A 22,559-nucleotide genomic window follows, 5' to 3' on the forward strand; every position below is an offset into this window, starting at 1 on the left:
CATGCTTGATCCAAGGTGCTGTGAAGATACGTCACACTGAATACCGCATCAGTCTGAATAAAACACCCTGCTTTAATAAGATCAAACAGTAGTATGCAGTGTAACGAAGATTGTCATCAAAGAGAAAGTCCCATGATAGCAGTGAAGATAGAAGCATCCTTATGCAGCTGATAAATCTGCTTTAATGTAATACTGCTGCTTTGAGACTGTGTGCTGTGCAGTATACAAGGATGCCAAAGCTGTGTTCAGTTATTTACAGTGATTTGTATTGTGTGTGTGTGCGTGCGTGTGCCTGCCTGTGGTTGTAGACAAGCAGCCAAACAGTTTGAGCAGAGGAACAGACGCAGAGGCGTACAGACATCCCTACATCCAGCCAGAGCAGGCTCACTGTGTGTAAACTTCCAACAAGCTACTGCAGCTGTAATCACTGCACTTAACATTCAAGGTGCAATGCATCCCTGATGGCCACGTTTTATAAGTTCATTTCACAATCAGCCTGTAATTGGAAGAGTTAATGAAGGAGCAGTGAAACCTAACACAAGCAGCATCCGTTCAGGTGCCAGGGAGTTATTATGATGGAACAAGGAGGTCTCTGCAGGTTGTTATACACCTGATCTCATTATTTGTTATGGATCAAAGGTGAGACATGAACCAAAGGATTGTATGCAGATGGATGTAGAACTTTATTTCTTCATCCTCCTAAGTGTTTTACCTGTAGAAGTCAATTCCCGACACGTTTCAGGGGCATTATGCTAATGCTAATATTATCACTGTTGTGCCAATATAGTTATATAACATCTTGCTCAACCACATACTAATAGACAGGTATCCATACAGCTCATATTCATAATTTCTATTTTTGAATTCTGTTGATGTAATAACTGTTATATATTAATTGTTAATTAAGGATATTTTTGTTATTTTATTATTAAAATCAACTAGTGTATTTATGTGGGTGTCAATTTAGTATTTGTTTTTATTAATTTGTGATATTAGAACATTTGGATGGAGGCTTAAAATAAGCTCTGAGTTTCTGCCTCTGTTCATTATTTATCTTTGTTCTTTTTTCTTGTGTATTTCTTTAATTGTGCAAATAAAAAAACATGAAAAACCACCACATTACTATTCACTGGTATAAGTGCATGGTGACCAATTACTCATCAGTCTGATCACTGAAGAAACAATTGCTGGATTATTTCATGATAAAGAAATTAAATCCAACCAGATACCAACCAAAGTTTCACAATCTGTCTTTTAGACCAAGCTGTGACATAAAAATCAATCTTTATGTCCCTGTAAATGTGATCTGATGAGGTCATTTTAAAAATAATCCAGCCCTGGACATGCTTGAAACCGAGCACAGCTCTTGGTATTACACCACTCTGAGCATCGTATCATGACACAAAGCCAAATGTCATGTTTTGGAGTTAGCTCGTCTAAAATTTTGTACAAATAGCAACAATAGCTCACAGGTATATGCTAACTTTATGTATAATGTAACCACTACAGCTTATTATTCTGGTATATCCAATCAAGAATGTCACCCTGCTTTCAAGCAGTATTCAGTTGTTTCAAGTGCAGCTAAAAGTTCGATTATCAGGAGATACAATATTGAACTTCCACATCCATCGTTTCAGACTTTGTTTGTGTGTCAACTCCTGGCAACTCAGTGTCTGATGGATGAATTTTAACTGTTTACCTACACATTCCCCATATCAACATACAGTAAGGTGATAACTTGTCATTCCTGTTTTTAAACTTGTATCACTGCCCCCAAGTGGCCAAAAAAATCAACCAATACACACATACAATTCAAATTCACATTTGCTCATTTAGTTATAGAAAGGCAATTATGAAATTAAAACAAATAAAATCTTGTCATTTGTGATTTGTCATGGATGGCACATGTCAAAAGTCGTTGCTGCATTATACATAGTAGTAATTTATATTTTCATCAATGAATTAATTGAGTGATAAAGTAATGAACAAATATTCTCATTAACAGCTATATTAAAAATGTTAAATCAAAAATGGTGACTTTGTGCAACTAACACCGAAAAATGTAAATAAAAAAAAACCCCGACTGAAAGCTCACATTGGCAGGTCTGGGCTAATTTTTCCCTTGACTTAATGTTTGTCATTATTTTGATTAATTGACTCGTCAGATGGTAGGCATTTTGTCATTTGACAGCTGATTCAGTGTGACAGTAATTGTAATATAGCAGCAGCTCAGAAATAAAGAAAAACCAGGATGAATAGTTTTCATTTGAAAGAGATTTTTAGAAGAAGATAATTCCACATGATTGTGAACTGAACCCAGGATTGGTTCACAAATGACAATCAATGAACCTGCACATCTCATGGCTGAAGTTGCCAAATGCAATGTGTACTCACCAGCAGCGTGGGCAGCCCAGCCACTACAGCGTAGAGCAGGATGGGTGGGACGGCACTGCTGTCCTCCGGTCCCAGGTAGGGTTTGGTGTAGGCGGTATCATAGCAGAAAAAGCCCTGCACGTGCACGCTGAAGGTGTCGGTATACTCAAAGTAGTAGGCCAGCATGACGGTCCCGGCCATGATCACCAGCTGGAAGTACAGCATGATGCAGACGGAGAGCGAGAGACATTTAATTAGAACAAAGCCTTTTCTCTTTCCTACCCAGCTTCCTCCTCCTCCCCGGCAGTACCGACTCCTGCTGACCGGCTCATGACAGCTCGGCTGCACGCAATGAGCTGCTCTCTGTGGAGACTCCCTCCGCTTCTTGCTGCTGCAACTACAGACTGTGTGTTAATGTGTGTGAGTGAGAGCAAAAGAGGGAGCGAGAAGGGAGAGGGAGAGAGAGAGAGGGAGGGACAGCGAGTGTAAGGATGTGTGAGCCTATGTGTGTGTGTGTGAGTGAGAAAGACAGATTAGGGAGACGTGTAAGCGAACAGTGGGACTGACAGCTCCCTCTCTCTGTGTGTGCTTCTGTGCGAGTGTGTGTGTGCATGAACTTAACATAGAACCAAAGCATGTATTGCCATGTTTCACCAATTCACTGAGGAGCAAATCTGAAGAAAAGAATCAAAGAAGGAAAAGAGGGATAGGAGAAGGGGGAGGGAGAGGGTGGTCGACGTCATGTGTCTCGACCACTGGCAGAGGCTGAAGCTCTCCTCTCTACATTTAGCCCATATTTCATCAGAGAGAAATGAGAAAGGGCTGCAAGCAAGGGACATGTAGAAGGCAAAGTGTGAGTATTTCATCACACTAGAAGAAGCCTAAATACCTTTGAAGTCTTTTAGTCTGATCTCCTCTTTACATCACTACATCTCTGCAGACAAAGAATTCTGTCAGGGTATTCAAACCAAAATAATTTAGAGACAAAATGCAACCTCTGAAGACAACCTCTTAGAAATACAGTTTCTCATTAAAGAAGCGCTGGGAATTCTCCCCCCCTGTTGTGTGTTGAAATGAGGAGAGATTGCAGAAAACAAAAATAGTTTTAATATACATGCTGGCATACGCATTTTTATGTAAGACGTAGCTTAAAAAGCATGGTCCCATCATTTTTATTACTTAAAGAGTAAATGGCTTGCCACACAAGTTTGCAGAGAGGAAAGAAGAAAAGCATAGGACAGGACGCGATAGCGATAGCACGGGATAGGACCAGATAGGACAGGTTAGGACAGGATAGGACCAGATAGGACAGGTTATGACTTGATAGGACTGGATAGGACTGGATGGGACCAGATAGGACAGGATATGACTGGATAGCACAGGAGAGGACAAGATAGGATTGTATAGGACTGGATAGGACCAGATAGGACTGGATAGAATAGGACCGGACGGATCAGGTAGGATGGTATAGGACCAGAAGGGACAGGATGGGATAGGACGAGATAGGACAGGATTGGACGGGATAGAATAGAGTAGGACAGGACACAATAGGACCGGAAAGGAGGGGATAGGATAGGACCAGATAGGACAGGTTAGGACAGGATAGGACCAGATAGGACAGGTTATGACTTGATAGGACTGGATAGGACTGGATGGGACCAGATAGGACAGGATATGACTGGATAGCACAGGAGAGGACAAGATAGGATTGTATAGGACTGGATAGGACCAGATAGGACTGGATAGAATAGGACCGGACGGATCAGGTAGGATGGTATAGGACCAGAAGGGACAGGATGGGATAGGACGAGATAGGACAGGATTGGACGGGATAGAATAGAGTAGGACAGGACACAATAGGACCGGAAAGGAGAGGATAGGATAGGACCAGATGGGACTGGATAGGATGGGATAGGGCAGGTTAGGACAGGATAGGATCAGATAGGACTGGTTATGACAGGATAGGACTGGATGGGACCAGATAGGACAGGATAAGACTGGATAGGACAGGAGAGGACAAGGTAGGACCGGATTGGACAGGATAGAACTGGATAGGACATGATAGGACATGATAGGACAGGATAGAATAGGACCGGACGGATGGCATAGGACCAGAAGGGACAGGATGGGATAGGACAAGATAAGACAGGATTGGACTAGATAGTATTTGATATGACCAGATAATATGGGTTAGGATTGGATTGGATGGGACAGGAGAGGATAGGGCGGGATCTCAACTGTCATCTTCAAAATATCCTCAAACTATTATTTTGAAATCCTCAATGCTTGGAATTTTCAGTTTCATAGAGACGATGCCATGCACCCTGCAGGCAGTCAGGATGACTACCACAGCCTACAATATTTACATTTCAGCTCTTAGCCAACAGCTCATCAGCTTTATATTCATTTTCTTTCCATACATCTGTGTTCTCCTGCTGTGTGGAATCCTTAATATTTTTATCATAACTCTGGAAACTTTCAACCCACTGAATTTTGGGAATGGTTTCTTTATGCTAAGTACCCACCACTAGCTCTGAAGTTCGATTTACTTTTTGTAATTTATTTACGCTGTATTGATGCAGCCACCTCATTTTCTCACATGGATCATTGAAGCTTCATCTTATTTCATACCCTACACACTCTATCTTTGTCTCTTCGCCCAACACAGGAAACCCATTTATCTGCTTTACTAACACACTCAAATCCATAAGTGAAGTCTGTCAGAGAAGACAGAGAGACGGATGAAGAGGAAGGGGTGAACAGAGATAGAGATGGAGATAAAGATGGAGATGCAGGGTGTGCGGAGTCAGCTGGGTACACACTGACAGATTTGAGTAATGGTTGTCATTACTGTGTCACTTCGTCATCAACCCCCATTTCAATGGTAAGTAGGCCAAATTGATATGTTGCTGGCTTCATGCTCGAACATACAAGAGAGTCTTGATGCAGGTTTTCAACTGCTAGATCCACTCAGCTTAATAACATAAACCTTTGTGTTCAAAGGGGTGATTATGGAGGACGGATCAGTTACTTCTTTAACAGTTTTTGAGTGGGGATATATGGTACAACAGTCATTAAGACAATATTACGTACATGTGTGGCAAAGTACGTCAGTTCTGTGTCTTATCAATTCTAGGGCTCTGAGAGTGAGGGATAGAGAGCAAGGGTATGCTTTCCCTAACCTCCTGTTGAATCATTAGTGTATTATTTTCTGTTGACTGGTTTATATTTGTGTCCTGGCTGCTTGGGCATACAAAGATTTACAACTGATTTACTCTTGTATACTGTGGTTTTGTATTAAGTAGACATTTTCAGAGAAATTGATAGCAATTGCAACAGTTTTTGGGTTTGGGTTATCCTAACCAAACAAACAAAAATGTGATTTTTCACCTGTAAGTTTTATTGTGAAATGTGTGAATTACTTCCTGTGTTTAAGGGGAACGTCCGGTTATTACCTGCAATGCTGAGGAAGGCTTTGGGCTGAAACAAATCCGTTGTTTGTTGCTGGTGTTTGCTATTTGCCCAGATTAAAAGTTGAAAAGGACATTTAGTGTTCTGACTTTTTTTCTCTTTAACTATGTACACAGCTAAAGTAGCAAAATGCCTGCAAGCTAATGAGCAACATGCTAATAGAAACATAAATACATCTTTTATGGAGGAGTTGGCTGATTAAAATAGATTCAGTGTTTGTGTTGCTAGACAACTTTAAATGTGATAATATTCTCTATTAAAAGCAGGTAAAAATTCCTAGGCACTTTCTTTTGAACAGTCAAAACGTCTTTAATTTCATGGCATGGCATGGTCATGTAGACCTTAAAAACAAATTGTGACACATTTCAGAATCATGCCTTCCATAGGATATTTGTCTACTTTTTTAATCTATTTCTGGTTAATACATGAGGTCCACCAGACCTGCGAACATTGGCTGAGTAACACTAACATGAACACCATACAAAGGAAAGCATACAGTCTGCGCACATTGTTTGCACCCTTACATAAATTAAGCATGCATTTCTAACACAAACACACAGGATCATTCATGCAGAAGGAAAGCTCAAAATCCAGCCAATCAGAGAGCATTTCATGTGAGCAGTTGTGTGTTTGTGAACACAGTTGAGTCCTCTGTAGACCTACGGGCCCATCTGTCACTGTCCTGCTCAGCCTATAAGGAGGCTCGCAGAGACTGCTCTACTGCTGAGACAATGATAAGACAACACACACACACACACACACACACACACACACACACAAAATAACACACATTCAAAGGCAAACAAGGAAATATAAGGGTACTACAGGGTACTGTAATGGTAGTGAGGATAATTAGTCTGTGACAGCGTAATGTTTTCATACACATCCTTTCTAATCCTATTTGAGTAGCACATGGAATAATTGGCGTACACGGGTCTGCTCCACCTGTTATGTATTTCACAAACATATGCACATGCTACATACATAATTAATCAACATAACAATCAATATTTGATGTCTGCTATTTGCATTTACTGAAGTATCAGGATTATTATTTATGTATCTGTATCAGCAAATTAGGACTGGAGCCAAAAATCTACTTGAGTTGATTTCTTCCAACTGTGAGGTAATTGTGACAATAATAGTATTTGTTCCCCCCTTATAATGGGAATAAAAAAGCAGCACATCTTTGAGCAATCCTTTAGGCATGGCAAGCTTCATATATAACACCTGCACAGTTCAGTAAACGATCATGTCTTTTGGGTGATCAAACACTTTATAATGTTCCTGGATGTGGGGTTAGCCTGTCCACACACTACTGAATGGGCATTTCAAAACAAAATACTATTGGATAGTCACATGTTTTGGGGACCTCTTAGACCAATATCTATTGATGAAAAAAGCGTGATATGTCACCTTTAATATGTTCTGAAATGTCCTTATGTGTGTTTGGTCTCCCACAGTTTTTAAATCAGTTGAGATCTAGAAGTTGTCTAGTGTGTGGCCAGCCTTATGAAAGTGTTAAAAGTAAACACAGCACCAGACGTGCCAGCCAGGACAGCAGCAGTGGAGGCTGCAAGAAAAAGGGGGGTGCCTGTTTCTCTCATGAACGCACACTACTAAACTCAACTCACTGCTGCTGCTGCAGCTCCATATGTGACCATGGCAACCAGACCGAAAGGAAGGAAACAATACAGGAGCTGATTTGTATCTGAGTGGGCTGCAACTTAACACAACTTAACACAACCTTTGTTTGTGTGTTTGTGTGTTTGTGTGTTTGTGTGTTTATGTGTTTATGTGTTTATGCGTGTTTATGTGTGTTTATGTGTGTGTGTGTGTGTGTGTGTGTGTGTGTGTGTGTGTGTGTCTGTGTGTGTGTGTGTATGTATCTGCTGCTGTAAGGCATTCACATATATAAGAGGATGCAAACAGGCTGTTACAGTACATATATGACATCAGGGCAAAGTGTGACAGGATATTGTATTTGTCTTATCATGAGGAGCAGGACATAGTTTCCTCCTCTCCCTGAGGAGGGACTAACAAGCTCTGTTGTCTAGTTGATACAGGTGTGCCACTTCACAGCAGCAGCACTTAAGCATTTAAAGACCCAGAGCCTGAATCACACACACTTGTCCAGAACATGAAAGCACAATCAATTACCTTTTGGGCCTCTGCTATGACGAGTTAATGTGGAAACAGAACAGTTTTGATCACATCAACAACAAAACAATAGCTGAAGATTTGCTTTTAACTATTCCCACAGTAAACAAAGGGGAAATTATTTTGAGTTGATTAAATGCTTTGAATGCCTTTTCTGCTTTTTGTATAATTTAGTTGTTGTAAATGCACTTTATTTTTGTTGGCAGGTGATGTCAACTGATCTGATATCATCAGCTCAAGGATTAACACCTTAGCACCCATCAATGATTTCACCAAGACTAGAAAAAAAATCTATTTAATGCTAAACCTGAGGCTCATATTTGGATTGTGACAGTGTTCAAATCCATAAATTAAAGCAGCTGTTGGTAGGAATGGTATAAACTCATCGGTAAGTGGAGTAATCCAGTGCCTATGTATAAAGCAATGTTATTATTCTCCTCGTTCCCGTTATGATGGACCAATCATAGCTCTCCAATCCTCTGTCCTGATTGGTTAAGGGGCAGCCCCTACTACATCCTCAGATTGGTTATGAGTCCGACACTATCATGACTGCACACACCGACACTGTGTTGGGGGGCTAAGAGGAAATCTGGTTGGGAGGGATAGTGTTGACATTCGAAGTCCCTCTCTCTGAACTGATGTTTACGCTGTGTCTACCAACAGCAGCTTTAACTGCTGAGCTCAGGAGACAGAGACATGACTCTACAATACATTATAATGGGGGGACCAAAAGGTCTGCATTTATGGCAGTTAATCGCAAACTGATATCTCTTTGTATGTCCGACCCTTGTAATAATCTGCTTAGTCGTGTGATGTCCATTAAACATCTGGACCTCTTTTCAGTTATGTCACAGAATTTTCAAATATCAGCTGTAATTTGGTGAGTACACAATTCTTTAAGTTACTGAGATAATAAATCAATAATAATATGGATATTAAAGTTCTGCATTGTATCATGTTATTTCCTGTTTTATATTCTAGATTAACCTTGTGTTTCAGTCTTGTTTCCTCCCTGTGTATTCTGTTTGTTATGAGTTATCAACATGTATTGCTTGTGTTGTTTATTTGTGATTCATGTCATGTTGTATTCATTGTGTGTTTTTTTCACTTGTTTCCTGTTAAGTCTATTGTGTTTCCTGTTTTATTTTGTAGTTCTTGACCCCTGTGTATCTGGTTGAGTTTTACTTCCTGCCCTTGTGTTTCCCTCTAGCTTGAATGCACCCTAGTTCAACCTGAGTCTCACTGTCTCACCTGGGTCTGATTGCCCCAGTATTCAGTCTCTGTATTTCCTCCCTTCTGTGTCAGATCATTATGTTGAGTCCTGTTCCCTGTGATGTTACCTTCTCCTCCTCTTCGTGAAACCCTTGTGTTCTCTTTTGTGGACTTTCTCGTGGACTTTGGTTTCAGTAATTTATTTGTTTCATTAAAGCCTTTAATTTAAAGTCTGCATCATTTGTGGTCTTCTTCGTTTCTCCAAACTGTGACACTCAACTTCTTTTTGGTTTTGCCCAACAAAGGATCATCAGAGCATGACTGTACACAAAAGAGATATCATAATAACCTCCATTCAGAGAGATTTAGAGATCTTTAAATTAGGGGGAAGAAGGTACTAGTATCCAGAGTTTCAACATGTTAATTGGCCCTTCACAGAGTCACAAGACTTACACGTGCAGCAAAATAATCTTTGCCAACATTTTACTGGATTCTGTCATAAATATTTCCCTTTATGATAAATGCTAAAGATATTAAATCATTCAAAATGAGCTGATAGGCTGCCAAGACGACATCACTCTGACTGACTATGAATCTATAAATAGATATGTTGTGGTTGAGATATGAGAAATGCTTACATTGTATTTTATTACACTATTATGCCAACGGCAGCAGTGTGACCCAGATTCAGTCAATACATCACTGAACCAAGCATGCAAAAATACCTTGGCTAACAAGCACACACATCACTTTGAAATGCATATCAGTCTTTCTCGGTCACACACATTCACAGTGTTTCCTTTTTTTACAAGAATTTAAGCAACAGCTAAGAGTTGCTAAATAAGTGTGAATCATCAAGAATACAAATTAGTTATATGGATTTCTGATTTAATTGCTCATGAGATGTGATTTTATCACAACATGTGAATAAAGAGCTCTCACTAAAGGCAGAGTGGCAGGAGAGAAAACTTCAAAGTATCATGCTTCAAGCAGCCCATGCTTATCTGGTATGTCACACTTCATAAGAAATTCATGCAGTGTCTTTCTTGCGATCCGTTGATGTGAGGACTGTTCCTGCAGGCCCCCCTTTTTTTTTTTTTGAAAGAAAATAATTGTGGCAGGCATGGGCGGAAGTGGAGATTGAAGGCTGGGGCAGAGGCAGCTCGTGTGTTTTCTACATGCACAAAGTCACCAGCCTACATGAAGGTGCACAATATTCTGCTTTAGGGCCTTTGCTTCAACTCATTTCTGATTAACAAATCAATGTTAAGCTTACAATGATACATTCCTCATTTGGTAATTAACACGAAACAAAGTAAAGCTGAGGCTGTGCACATATTCATTAGTTTAAAATCTAGTCATAAATCAAAGTATTGGAATATGAATAATAACACGTTTCACTTGAAGACACCACAGAGACTGGTATTTGAACTTCCTGGAAATTAATGACTCTATGCCAGTGGGTGGTAGCTCTCTGTATTTATCACTTGAGGAGGAACTAGAACTGATAAAGCGCTATGATACAGGAGCATTCTGCAGCCATTTCACTGCCCAGTTTCACCACTCACACAGTTTCATAACATAATTACTTCTTTCTCTTCCTTTTAATTGACTAGTTGCCTGCTTGCATTCTTGACCTCTATCTTTCTTCACCACTATGTTGCCTAGCTAAATAGTCAATGTGATTGATTTCCAACTGCTTCTGCTTCTTCTTGCCAGAAACTCATGGCGTTCATGGTGCTGGATGAAATGTCAGAAAATAACCAAAATCTTTAATTCATCATTTCAGAATAATACTTTCTGCTTGGCCACTCCTTCAAAGAAAAAAATTATATTTCACTTTAGTTGAACTACATTGAAACTCAGGGGCAAAGTCAGAGGTCCTGTTCCTCTGTAGAATATTAATGTTGATACTAGATTGGAATTCATAGCTGCAGTCTGAAGCAAAAGACAGACCTGCTGTTCGAAATTGTGTGCTCTGGATCTCTGGATACATTTACAAACATCAGAATTTTTAACTCCATGAAATAATTAAAAGCCTACACTTGGGTAATAAACAAAAAGTGTAGGCAAAGGCAAGACATACATTAAGGTGTCATTGTTGGTGTTGAGGCAAGTGCAGTATAAATTCAGGTATTTAAAAAACATGTTAATCTTTCTACTATAGAATTTGAATCTTAATTACTGAAAACTAATATAATGTATTAAAGGTGAGGTAATTAATGAAACATTTCTTTCAACAAAAGGGCAACCTCCAGCCTTTAGGAATGCAGTCGATGAGGATGTGCTAGAAACTGCAGTTCCTCGAATATCCACTAGTGTCACAATTATCACCTGCCATACCTGCTCAGCCTCTCAGCCCAGTACATTTCCACTCCCCTTCAGTTTCCCTTTGTTTACCTGGACCACACTCTCCTCATTAAGTCGACACAAATCACCTGTTTCTCATTACCTGCTGCTAGTATCTAATTCCCGGTCTCAGCTCACTCAGTGCCAGATTGTTCTCTGCTATGCAAGACTCTCCAGCACTCTTCCTCGGATTGATCTCCCGGTTTCGACCTTGCCTGTCCCCAACCTTCCTTCCTAGTTTCTGCCCTGGTAACTACCTCAGCCTTCTGTCCCCAACCAAGAGATTTGCCTGCTCCTCATCTGTTTCGAGCCTGTTCCTCCACACAGCAGCTTGGCGCGCCTAGCGTGTGTGGCTTATGTCTCTAACAACACACACTGTACAGGGGGCAGACTTATTTATAACTCACTAGTTTCAAAGATATTAGGTTTAAGTGTTTTGTATTATCAGAGGGATTGCTGACTTGACTGACAGGCAGGCACACTGCAGGTTAGCAAGGAAGCTAAAGGCCTCAACTCTACCTCTTTGCCTGTAGTTAGGTCATTTGAAAGTTAGATTGAGTCAACTTTTCCAACATGGTGTCCACCGACAGTAGGCTTTATAACTCCCAGGTGACATCACAGAGGCTACGTCCATGTATTATACAGTCTATGCTTTTAACACATCATATCCACTCAGGAATAACATGAACTGTGTTGAGTTGTCACAACTTATTGTTTTTATGATTGTTTATGAGTGAAGTCGTGGAAAATTATGAATCATAACACATGCTGAATGCCCCCATGAGGCACTAAAGCTGTCATCTTTTCAGAATGTGTTCCTTGCCTTTGAGTTAGTGAGAGTCTTTTCGTAGTAAAAATAACTGTTCAGTCTCTTGGCTAGGCTTAACAGTGATAGAAAAAGAAGACAACACTTTAATATTGTTTGTGAGTGACTGAAAACCTGAAAAACATGTTGTAATGCTGGCATTAAGACATTGCTATTAGTACTATCCTAAATTTATCATGACTGCAGGTAACCACAAGGGAAGTTCTGAGTTTACACTTACAGCTTGCAGCATCAACAGAAAACAAAAAGAGAAAAGAAAAGTAAAAGGAGTAAATCCAAAAACACATGGGCCCCTCTTAGGACCACAGATACTTCACAATATTGCAGTTTGAGTCTTAGAGTGCGCTTGTGTTTGTGTATCTATCTAGATTGTGTTTTGTTTCATGGCTCAATGGCTGTTGAAACATCCTCATTAATATTGGTACACATTTACTCTCTCTCAATTCCCTCTCTCTGTCTGACTCTGTCTCTCTTTCTCTAGTGAAACCTCTTTCCTGGCGACTGGTGGGCAGATAATTATAAAGTAGATCAAGACTCTCTCTTGGGTTGTTAGTGTTTCAATTAATGATGCATCCAAATAAAGCCTTCATGCTTCTTACGCTTGCAAAGCTTTTCACATCACACTGCCTAAATTCTAACCGAGCACATGCTGCATGTTGTTGCATCTACCACCAAAATCAGGATCCTTCTAATAGAACGTGGGAGATACTTGAATTTTAATGTCTAAAAGGGGCCTCGTGGGTTTTTTTTGGTTCCTAGAAAATATGCTCATGGATTACGCCCAAAGTGGAACACATGGGCTTTATTTTGATGCCCAGGCAAAAACTGGCACTTGCAGCTGTAAAATATGACGAGGATGTGCTGACTTTGAATAATTTTGCCAGGAGTAAATCTCTCTGGCTCAAAGGGAAGTTAGTAGCTTTAAAATCATTAAATGAATAATCAGCTGAACCTCTATTTGAAGAGAAATGTTTTGTTACTGTACCAAGTATACTTTACAGTATCAAAACAGATGTATAAACAACTCTTTTGTACGGTGTTCACTATAAGGAGGCAGGATAACTGCCTCTTACTGGATGTTGCAAACATTTTTTTTTTTTTACTATTCATTCACCAAACACATCCAAGTTTGTACCCTCCAGTATTCGGTCCATTGTCTTGGACATGTACATATGACTTGCTAACTTTCATTGTAAACTATTTGGCCTTCAAACATTTTTGAGGGTATTTACATTTTAAAAATCTTCCCTTAGTTGTTGCTGTGTAGCTCTTTCTTGACTTATAACACTAAACTCAACTTTGATGAGTTATTTTAACCAACTATACATCTTCTGTGTTGTTTACAAAAATAATCCAATCCTGTTTGTTTTGTTGCAGTAGAGCAAACTGTACTTTACTGTTATATTCCATATATATTCAAATAATAATTCAGTAGAGGAATTGAATTTGATGTAAGATTTTTCTAAAGTGATACAAAAGATTTACACATCATAATTAAACAAATATCATAAGGTATTGTCATGGCACCAAATACCACAGGTCGTCTCAAAGTTAATTGTTCTTTGTAGCCTAACAAGAAACAGTAGAGCTAAAAGGTGAAACAGAAAACAATTGAGGTACTTTCTGCAAAGAGTGATCTACCAGAAGGGATAAACTGTTCTTTTCAGTGTTGATTACACTTATAAAGCTTGTAGGATTCTTCTGCTGCTGGTCAATCATGAGAATATCTGTTTGCAGAAAACATCAGTAAGTGCAAGCCATGGATCTTGGTGTTTACCTCCTACAGATGACACACAAGGTCATCATCGTTTGTTGTGACACCTTGCCGGCTATTACCCACAGACACTACACACACTGATTCACCTTGTTATTGCACTCAATCGTTCTGTCTTTTCTTTCCTTTCTTCCTTTTTTCTTTACAGATGATGTATAATAGCAGCCTGTCTTAAGCACCTTCCCCTAAGAAAACTGAGTCAGTAGAAATGACTCATTTTGACTCTCACCCCTTAACCTGACACCTCGCTCTGTTCAGAGTCTTCGTTAATAGCCTCGTTTCTGAATAGAATAACACTTCTGTATCAACACCATCATGCCATGGAATAAAACACGACACCATGACAGAGGTGAGAAGGTGTCTGATCCAGAGGCATAAGCTATAGATAGACAGCTATGGTGAGAGTCATGGCATATGGATTTAAAGGTGCAGTAAGTAGAATTTAACAGTGTTTAGCAGAACATACTTGGTAGAAATGGAATATAATATTCATAATTGTGTTTGTATTAGAACTTAATACTCATAATTAATTTCTCATAATTATGTTAGAGTATCCTCTTAAAGGAATATTTCAGTTTTTTTGAAGTGGGGTCGTATGAATTACATTACACTATTGCTCCTGCAAGCCACAATGAGTGCCGGTGAGCTCTTCACCTTTTAATGAGAAAATTCCCAGAGGACCGGCAGGTAAGCTAGGCTATTTTCTCTGCGGACGGGGTCACCTATTTCACGTAATTTTGCTAAAGTTGAGAAAATATGGTCCAGGCACTCATCACGGTGCAAATGCAAGAACCAGCAGAAAAAATTGGAGCTATTCAGTTTGCTGTCAGAAACCCCCTTTGTTTTGGCACAGATACACACCAATCAGATATTTGGATCTGTCTGCACTTTTAGGAACAAAAACTACAAACTGCAAAAATGAGTGATTCTGACAGCGACGATGACATGCCGTTTACTGTGGACACAAGAGGATTTCTCTATGAACCAGAGTTTACAGAGGAAGAACTCCAGATGCAGACCCAACGTACTGAGGAAAAGAGGGGAGAAAGTTCTGTGCTAACGAGTGAGCAGGAGAGATCACGTTACCTGGTGGTGCCGGTGTGTAAACTGTGAGCCCATGCCAACGAACCCAGAGAGCTTCTGCTGTCAGGAGAGGGACTTAAGGCTGATTTATACTTCTGCGTTGAATCAACGGCGTACCCTACGCTGGAGGTCCGCATAGCTCCTGTACCTACGCCGAGGCCTACGCACGTAGCTGACGTGCACCTCCTCCAAAATGTAACTCCGACGCAGACCGCAAGCCCTGTGATTGGTCCGCTCAGCGGCTTTGTCTTTCCCGCATTTACAACACTTCCGGGATCCCGGACATCGGCCGCACATCGGCCGTGTATTTCATCTCCTCCTCTCTATTCTTCATGTAATCATGTCTGTATGATAAACAGCAACATGTATCAGCTGTAGATTAACATAACACGCTCTGAATCTCTGTGGAAAAGTAAACAGAGATCATAGCGGGACCGGAAGCAGGCAGCCGGCTATCAGAGAGACCACACTGCCCTCAGGCGTTTCGGCGGAGAATTGCTGCGCGACACGGACACATCGACGCACAAGTATGTGGTGCTCATGTCCGCGTCAGCCCCTGCTGCGTAGGGGAGACGCAGAAGTATAAATCAGCCTTTAGTGACAACAATACTTCAAGATCTTTCTGAATCAGAGGATACCAGCATCTCTAAAAACCGATACCGCTACTTGATCCTGCTACGTGCTTGTTGATTCAAACAGCTGATCGGCGTGTATCGGTGCTCATGCAGCGGAAGAACAGCAGTCTGCGAGGTGCGTCCGAAAATAGTGCCAAAACAAAGGGAGTTTCTGACAGCAAACTGAATAGTTCCAATTTTTTCTACTGGTTCTTGCATTTGCACCATGATGAGTGCCTGGACCATATTTTCTTAACTTTAGCGAAATTACGTGAAATAGGAGGCCCCGTCCGCGGAGAATTGTAACCTAGCTTACCGGCCGGTGCTCTGGGAATTTTCTCATTAAAAGGGGAAGAGCTCACCGGCACTCATTGTGGCTAGCAGGAGCAATAGTGTAATGTAATTCATACGACCCCATTTAAAAAAAACCTAAAATATCCCTTTAATATAAAAAAATATTTTGTTTTTCATCATTTTGAACAAGCCTTTATATGTACATAAGGAGCAGGTCCCTTCCACCGAGGCCACAATCTTGCACCACCATGTTTGGACTGTAGCCCAGAATGGACAAACTTTACACCATGTGAAATTTTTTTCAAATTAGATGAAAATGTTCCACTTGTATTACGAAAAAGAAGAAGTAGAATAAGAGATTTACATTATTAATTGTATCAACAAAAACAAATGTTCAAGCGTTAATACTCCCATTTTTACACACTGTCTCTTTAAAGGTGTGCTCTTGAATACCTATTGGAGCAGTGGCTGATTTTGCTTTAAGTAGTTGATAATACCCTTGGAAAAAAATGGAACAACTTTGGAATGGATATAAAAAGCTGAGGGCCAAGATAGAGATTTAAAACTTACACAACAAAACAACTTTAGTCATCAATAAAATGTCCCAAAATGTAGCTTTTGCTTTTGCTCAGCCTTCACACATCTTCCGGTAGAGGAAAATCGAGTCAGACTTTGAGGGTTGCCTATTTATTCTAGGGAAGGACAAAGCTGTGCTGGCTATACACGAGTCAATGATCTCATTACATTAAAGCATGACTCACAGCATCATGACATTAGCGCAAATCTTTGCTGAATATTTCTGACTCATGAAACAAAGAAGCCCATCCTCTATATGCAGACTCTTTTCACTACAGCATTTATGCACAAGCGTTGAGCTACCATTAAAACTACAAGAACCCATATGTATCTGGGAAGGGCGGAAGAGTTTCTCAATATTTCAAGTCAACCTATGAATAAGATGAGGTGATATATGTAGTTTTTTTTTATGTATGTTGCCTTACTAAAAACTTCACTCAGGAAGGTGTTAAAGCCCAGGTTCCTCATGCGTAGAACTCCAAGGCTTGTCATGCCAAAAAGATCCTAGAATCTGTCAGTTCATATTTGCTGACAAAAATGATGACTCTCCTTCAAAGGCTTCACCTATCTGTGGAATATTTCAAAAACCACTGACAAACACTGTTAATGGAAAAAAAAAAGGTCCATGCTTTGACAACAGCAAACCTCTGTTTCAAATCTCAAATTTGGGTCACTATTTCATTTCTGTTGGAAGAGCAGGCACCGTGGGTTCAGAGGCTATGGTCCTCGTCACACTGGTTTTATGATCATTTACTGGTCTTTATATGATTTGGGGCATGTCATTCCCGTCTCTCTCCTCACATTGGCTTTCACTTTCAAGTTGTATCAAATAAATGCACAACAATCCTGAAAATGTGACCCTAAAAAGTAATAAAAGCAACAACAACAAAAAAGGAAAACTAAAAAAAAAAAAAAAACAGATTTTTCCAGCACAGTAGTCAGGATTCTGTAGCTGTACTCTGTGAAAGCAATGTGCAGACACATAACCTGCTTGTGGACGACGCTGTTTAAATCTACGTAGCACAGTTAAGTTTAAAATCAAGTACACTCACAGAGCATTACTTGGGTTTGTCTGATACAGGAGTGTTGGGTTAAAAAACAGGGACGACTTTCACACATCAATCAATCAATCTTTATATATAGCGCCAAATCACAACATTATCTTAAGATGCTTTCACAAACATAGCAGGTCTAGACCATACTCTATGTTACCATTGACAAAGACCCAACATCAAGACAGGGTAAGACTCACTCTTATCTCATCTTAATCCACCACGAGTCAAGCACTTTGCAGTATTTAGCGAGTTACAGAAGGAAGGAAACTTCCTTTTAACAGGCAGAAACCTCGAGCAGAACCAGACTTATGTTACACAGCCATCTGCCTCAACATCAGACCAACTAATGGTTACAATTTGTAGAAGAGCAAAAGCCACTTGGCAATTGTCCTATTTCTGTATGTCCTATAACAGGATGGATAAAGTGATGCTAAAGTGGCCAAGATCAAACTGTGTGGTTTTATTTAACTAAGTAGCAAGATAGCAGGAGAACCGATGAGCTACGTTGCTTATATGGAAGACCAGGGGCCCCATGTACAAAGGGTGCATACGCACAAAAAAGTGGCGTATGCTCTTTGACCGTGGAAATGTGCGGTGCCTCATGCCAACTTCATGGCTGGCGTACAACAGCTGTTGATCCTTGCGCACAGATTCATACATCTGGATATTTTTGTGCGTACAACGTTTTCTGGATTTGAGCGTTCGCCATGTTTCAGTAGGAAGTCCACGCAAGTCTTTGTACATGAGGCCCCAGAACACAAACTGAGCTCACAAGATCATAGACTAGACTCCATTTTGGATCGAGCTTTGAATTACCATGACCTGGATGACTGAGAACCTACATACTAGGTAAGTTGATGGTGCGGTTAACACGGGACTGTCCTGTTAAGGATCCTTGCACCATCATTACAATTGTATTTTGCTTCTGGCATCTTGCTATGCCAGCCCCCACTGAGCAGTGGATCACCGAATCCTGATGTAATGGAAGCAACAGTTTGGCCTCAAGGCCACAAATCTAGCAACATGAAATCAGCACAATCAGCAAGGTTCTGCCCCTCCTCAATCCCTTCAGCTCAGGAGACTCATAAGATGAACTCCTATGATATGCAGATGACAAAACAGTATTCAGCCTCATCCAGGTTAGTGATAAAAGCTGTGGACAGATGATATGTTGAACCAATGTTGGCGTAACTGAAGAAAATGGAGGCTAAAAGAGTGGGTTCCAAGATGAGCCCAGCACAATGCTATGATAAATGTTAAGTGGACTGCCGTTCAGTAGCACTTTTCTAGTCTTCCTAGCATTCAGAATGCTTTTATACTTCATGTCACATTCTACTTTGCAGAGCACATTTTTTAGCATTTGATTCTAACAGTTTAATAACACTGTAATAACAGTCACCATATTCCATCGATAATGTGATGTAACCAATTATACTAGCTATTTTCTGGTTACCTTACACTTTGTAGCATTAACTTCACAGTGTGAATCTGATACCGAGGGGGATGTAATTAGTTCTGCAAGGATTAACATTGTAATCCAAAGTACTTGACAAATTGAAAGCTTGACCTGATGATGGCATTAGATTAAAAGTCAGAGAATTATCATCAAAGTTATTACACTCACCCAAAGAGGGACATGAATATGTATACCAATTTTCACGGCAATCAATCAAATAGTAGTTCAGACATTTTACTGTGAACCAGAAATGTCAGTCTGCTGTTTGGGCTGGAGGAAATATTTGCACAGGTTGAAGTTCCAACAGCTCCAAAGTAATCTCTGGGAAACTTGAAAAAAGGAGGAGAAACTTTATTTCATCTGAGATTGGGCCGCAAAGAGTCACTTCTGCACCTCTGCTCAAAGGTTAGCACAAGTTCATCCATCACTTGATGCTGTCTTTTACAGTTATGAAGGGCCAAATCTGAATATGTGCAAAGTGTATCTGACCTAAGATAACCTGAATCTAAACGAGTGACAAATAAAAATAGGTATTCCAATCACTGAAGTAATTGGGAAAAGTTATCTCATCGATTTGAAAAGATGGTTCAAAGACTTCCTGATTTCTTTAAAGGTTTGATTTGAAATATGGTCATGGTACTTCAGAAGCTGAGAGCAATCACAGCTCTTCATACATTTTTAAATTTCTATTATCCTCAACCATCCATCCATCTACACTGCCTGTCTTTGCTGTCAGTGCTGGAGATTATCCCAGCAAACATTGGTCACCAAACCTAGTGCAAAGAATTTCCCCTATAGTCACGGTATGTATTCATCCTACATGAATACTTACGAGCATTGTGGTGTGAGCTTTGTTTATGCATGATGCTTTACACATGCATGATAAATGTACTCCTCTTATCATTAATCTCTGTACTCACAAAAAATCAACAATAAACAAAAATAAAACAAATAAAGTAAATTAATGATGCAAATTCATTTAAAACATCTTGATATCTGCTTGCTGTGGAGATGCTTAGTCTAAAGTCTAAGCCAATAACAAGAAACAACTGTGGCCTCTCTCTTATGTTCTTGGAGAGGAGATGACCGCAGACCAGTTCTGTCCTGTTTCAAAGCATTAGCTTTCTAATCCAAACTAATTGTTTCCTCACTCCTCTTCGGAAAAACAAAGTCATTTATAAATAACAAGTCAATCTGCACACTTTCCCATTCACTGGATCCAACAAGCCCTGCAGGAAAGGAATGGTTGAAGGTGTGTGCATTATGTTGTTACTTCAATAAGGCAGTGATGTTGCTTTATACGCTCCCTGCGTCTGTGATGTATCAAAAACTGAAAGGACACAGTGAACTTGCTACCAATGTGTTCAAGGGGCGCACCTCATCTTCCTTGTGCAAGAATAGCAGGGTCAAGTGGGGATGCAGCTACTGGGCTCCGTTTGGCTATAACTCTGTCACTGAGCTTGTTTAGTGAATGAAGAATGTTTTATTAATGTGTAAAGTGGAAGTTAATCTGTGTCGAGTCGTTGTCTCGTGTGTGCAGGTCCATTCCAATCAACGATTATTAAGCTAAAAGACTGATGTAATAAACATTCAGTTTTCCAAGGAAAGACCCCAAAAAACGTTATCCATCCACAGGAAGTGGATTGTGGCATCTAGATCTATGTTTGTGAATGTGCTCGTTGTCACAGAGAAAAAGTGAGGTCATCGTGGATTAATGTTAGTCCACAAGCTGCAGTCAGCTTCCTCCTAGAGTTATTCCAAAGTATCTAGCAGTGTGTGAGTGCACAGAGAGAAGCTGCTTCACCCAGTGTCTTTTTCAGGACAATTAAGGTGTCTATTTGTTGTATGTTTAGCTGCTCCGGGCGCAACTGAAACATCTCAGCCAACCAATCATAGATTAGATGGGGCAGAACTGGTCAAATCGGTTGCTAGGACAATACATTAGATGCTTGTCAGATGATTATCACAGTGATGATGACATAGATGACAAAGACAATGAAAATCTCTGCCCAACTGAATCTATTACGTGCGTCAGAGGAAGGTGAAACCTCAAGGCACTGAGAAAAAACTCCCACGCACTGTCTTGTTTTATGCTGAAATGTCTATTGAATCACAAAAGACTTCTGCGGAGGAAACACCAGTGTTGATCCTCCTTCAGGTGCATTTGATGAATTGGAAGATCCGTCATCGTAGCGGTGGGGAAACAATTTCCACGTCACTCGAGCAGCCAATAGTCTGCTACAATTACACTTCCAAGTATCAGCTGATGTCATCTACTGATCCTCAGGAGTTTGATTCAAGGCTGAAAGGATGTGACTGATGTGCCTCAACTTTTTTGTGGAAAAATTAAGCTGTGTGACGCTACTGCACTGCATGATCAAGACAACAGCTAAGCTACTGGAATGCTATTTTATTCTGAAAACCACCACGCTAAGAAATGTAGTTCAACTACCAACACCGCTGTTACAGCCCAACACTAGTTTTAACCCAATTCACTTCAACAGAAAGTATGGATATCTTTGGTCTTTTCGAGAGGTAGAAATTTGAAGCTGATTCAAAAGACTCATTTCTTTATCTATTTCTGCAGAAGGAAGTTTGTTCCTGCTTGTCGTCCACAATGTTGCTGCTACAATGCTTTCTAATTTCCTGTGGGACCGGCTGAGGGTCAGAATAACAGTGTGGGAGTTACGTTCATGTCAAAACAATGGAAGCGTTAGGGAGATTAGTGGCAGTAAGGGAGCTGATGCTCAGCTTCCTTCCTGGAAGAGGTTCTGGGTGATGATGGACCCCAAGAACGCCTCCATAGTGTTGACCACAGCGTCAGGGAAATAAGGGCAGGTGGAGCTGGGCTTTTCACAAAGAAAACAGTTACCTCTTCTTTAGAGCAACTGTTTTGAGGTATTCTGCCCACACTAGGCCGAATGATCCCCTCGAAAGACAGGCCAAATGTGGCTTGTGTCATTTGGAGTCAAACACACTCATCTAAGGGATCTTCTGCAGCAGAAATGGAATGGCAAGTCCACAAACAGGATCCTGGCAGAGGTTTACTGAGGAGTCAAGGTGCTGTACTATGAAACAGAGGGCCTGATGTACTGCATTGTTTACAGACATGCACGCTGATTAAGATAATGTAGAGGTTTCAGGAAGTGAGGGGCCTAAATGTGCTCAAATTAATTACTTCATAACGTTTTTCTTTGAACAAAGGTGATGGTGGAGGTCTTGCAGCAGACCGGCTGACCTAACTACAAAGAGGTGCATTAAGATCTTAAATAGTCTCTAGACAAAACTAGTAGTCTTCCAGACTCTCTTTATCTGT

At 40.4% G+C, this 22,559-nt stretch overlaps 1 protein-coding gene across 1 annotated transcript in view; it reads right to left on the bottom strand.

Annotated features, from left to right (window-relative positions):
* Positions 1–22,559, bottom strand: part of plppr5b (phospholipid phosphatase related 5b) — a 110,308-nt gene that overhangs the window by 69,712 nt on the left and 18,037 nt on the right. The window contains exon 3 of the mRNA XM_034705861.1: positions 2,395–2,583. Within this exon, the coding sequence (XP_034561752.1) occupies positions 2,395–2,583 (189 nt within the window). The remainder of the gene's footprint in view (positions 1–2,394; positions 2,584–22,559) is intronic.

This window comes from Notolabrus celidotus, chromosome 17, assembly GCF_009762535.1.
Source record: "Notolabrus celidotus isolate fNotCel1 chromosome 17, fNotCel1.pri, whole genome shotgun sequence".
Classification (NCBI taxonomy): Eukaryota; Metazoa; Chordata; class Actinopteri; order Labriformes; family Labridae; genus Notolabrus; species Notolabrus celidotus.